At 44.5% G+C, this 1209-nt stretch overlaps 1 protein-coding gene across 1 annotated transcript; it reads right to left on the bottom strand.

Moving 5' to 3' along the window:
* Positions 1-732: 732 nt before the first annotated feature.
* RB195_013731 (uncharacterized protein) lies at positions 733-987 on the bottom strand (the record flags this gene model as incomplete). Its single annotated transcript, XM_064203689.1, has 1 exon — positions 733-987. The coding sequence occupies one exon, from the start codon at positions 985-987 to the stop codon at positions 733-735; it is 255 nt and encodes an 84-aa protein (XP_064059570.1).
* Between the last annotated feature and the right edge of the window lie 222 nt (positions 988-1209).

Raw genomic sequence — 1209 nt, 5'->3', positions numbered from 1 at the left:
GACATTTTGAATAATGTGGCGTTATTTTCCTGCATGGAGCAATTTTTCTAGTGCATTCCACAGTTTCACGTGCTCTTCATCCTGAGTAAATGCTTTCAAAGAGGATTTTTCTGAAAAAGGAAACTCATCACACGAAATTTTGTTTTTTGTGCATGTTCGATAATGACGTGTTCGGTAAAAGCAATATGTTGGGTAATGCGATACGGGCCTAATGGGAGAAATGCTAAAGAAAAATTTCAATGACATCGCTCAACTCAACAGACTCCATAATTATAGTTAAATAGTGTCTTTTTTGTTCAACTTATATATTTATGTTTGCAAAATTGCCGTCATAAGGAAATGCAAAGACTGTTCCCTTCGGGTTCCGAAGAGAAGTCATTCTCGTCTTAAGACTGGTCTCCACGGGCATAACGGATGCTTTTTTCCGCCTCTGCGGCTTCAACCCGCATTTCTGCTCTTCTTTCGTTGAAGTATTCCTTTATCACATCTCCTGATTTTAAAACTTTCAGCCTTCCTCGCGCAGTTGTGAAGGTGTCCAACGAGCCGGTCGTATTCCTCGTCGATTTTGTCCTTTGCGGAATTTCCCTAAAAGCCGGCTGCGTGGCGAAGAGATCCCAGTTAATGATAGTTGTGGAATTTCTCTCTCTAAACGTGGCGGCTTTCTCTTCTCCATCTCAACTGAGTCGAAGGCCTTCTTCAAGTCGATGAAGGTGAGGCAGAGCGGCATTCTTCTTAGCAACTTATCCAGTCCATATAGGAAGCTTCGACTTCTTTTTCTTCGTAGCATGTTGTTGGAGCATAAGCGACGAAGATAGTCAAAGCTGGTGTTGGACTACATCTTCTCATCCGCAGACATCCGACTCGGGTCGTAAGGTGTTCGAAAAAGTCGATGTTCTTGCCATACTCGTGTTGATGAGGACGCCAACTCCACCGTCGCGTCTTGGCCAGTCCGATGACGTCGTACTTAATCTTCTTGGCTTGCATCATCAGATCTTCGATGGCCGTTTCCTATGCAAGCGTACGTGCGTTGTAAGTACAGATCGTCATCCTAGTCCTTTCCCGTTTCGGTAGCCTACATGACTCCTGCAACCCCGCCCTTCCTGGCGTTACCGTACCAGGCTTTCCTCCGAAATCACGAGACTCTTTTCTATTACTGTGACATGCAAAAAATTTTAAAATCCATGGGCAGGTTGCAAGCCTCTATTCCCA

Source organism: Necator americanus, chromosome V, assembly GCF_031761385.1.
Source record: "Necator americanus strain Aroian chromosome V, whole genome shotgun sequence".
Lineage (NCBI taxonomy): Eukaryota > Metazoa > Nematoda > Chromadorea > Rhabditida > Ancylostomatidae > Necator > Necator americanus.
Note: the sequence above shows the minus strand (reverse complement) of the source record. Positions and strands in the feature narration are given on the sequence as shown.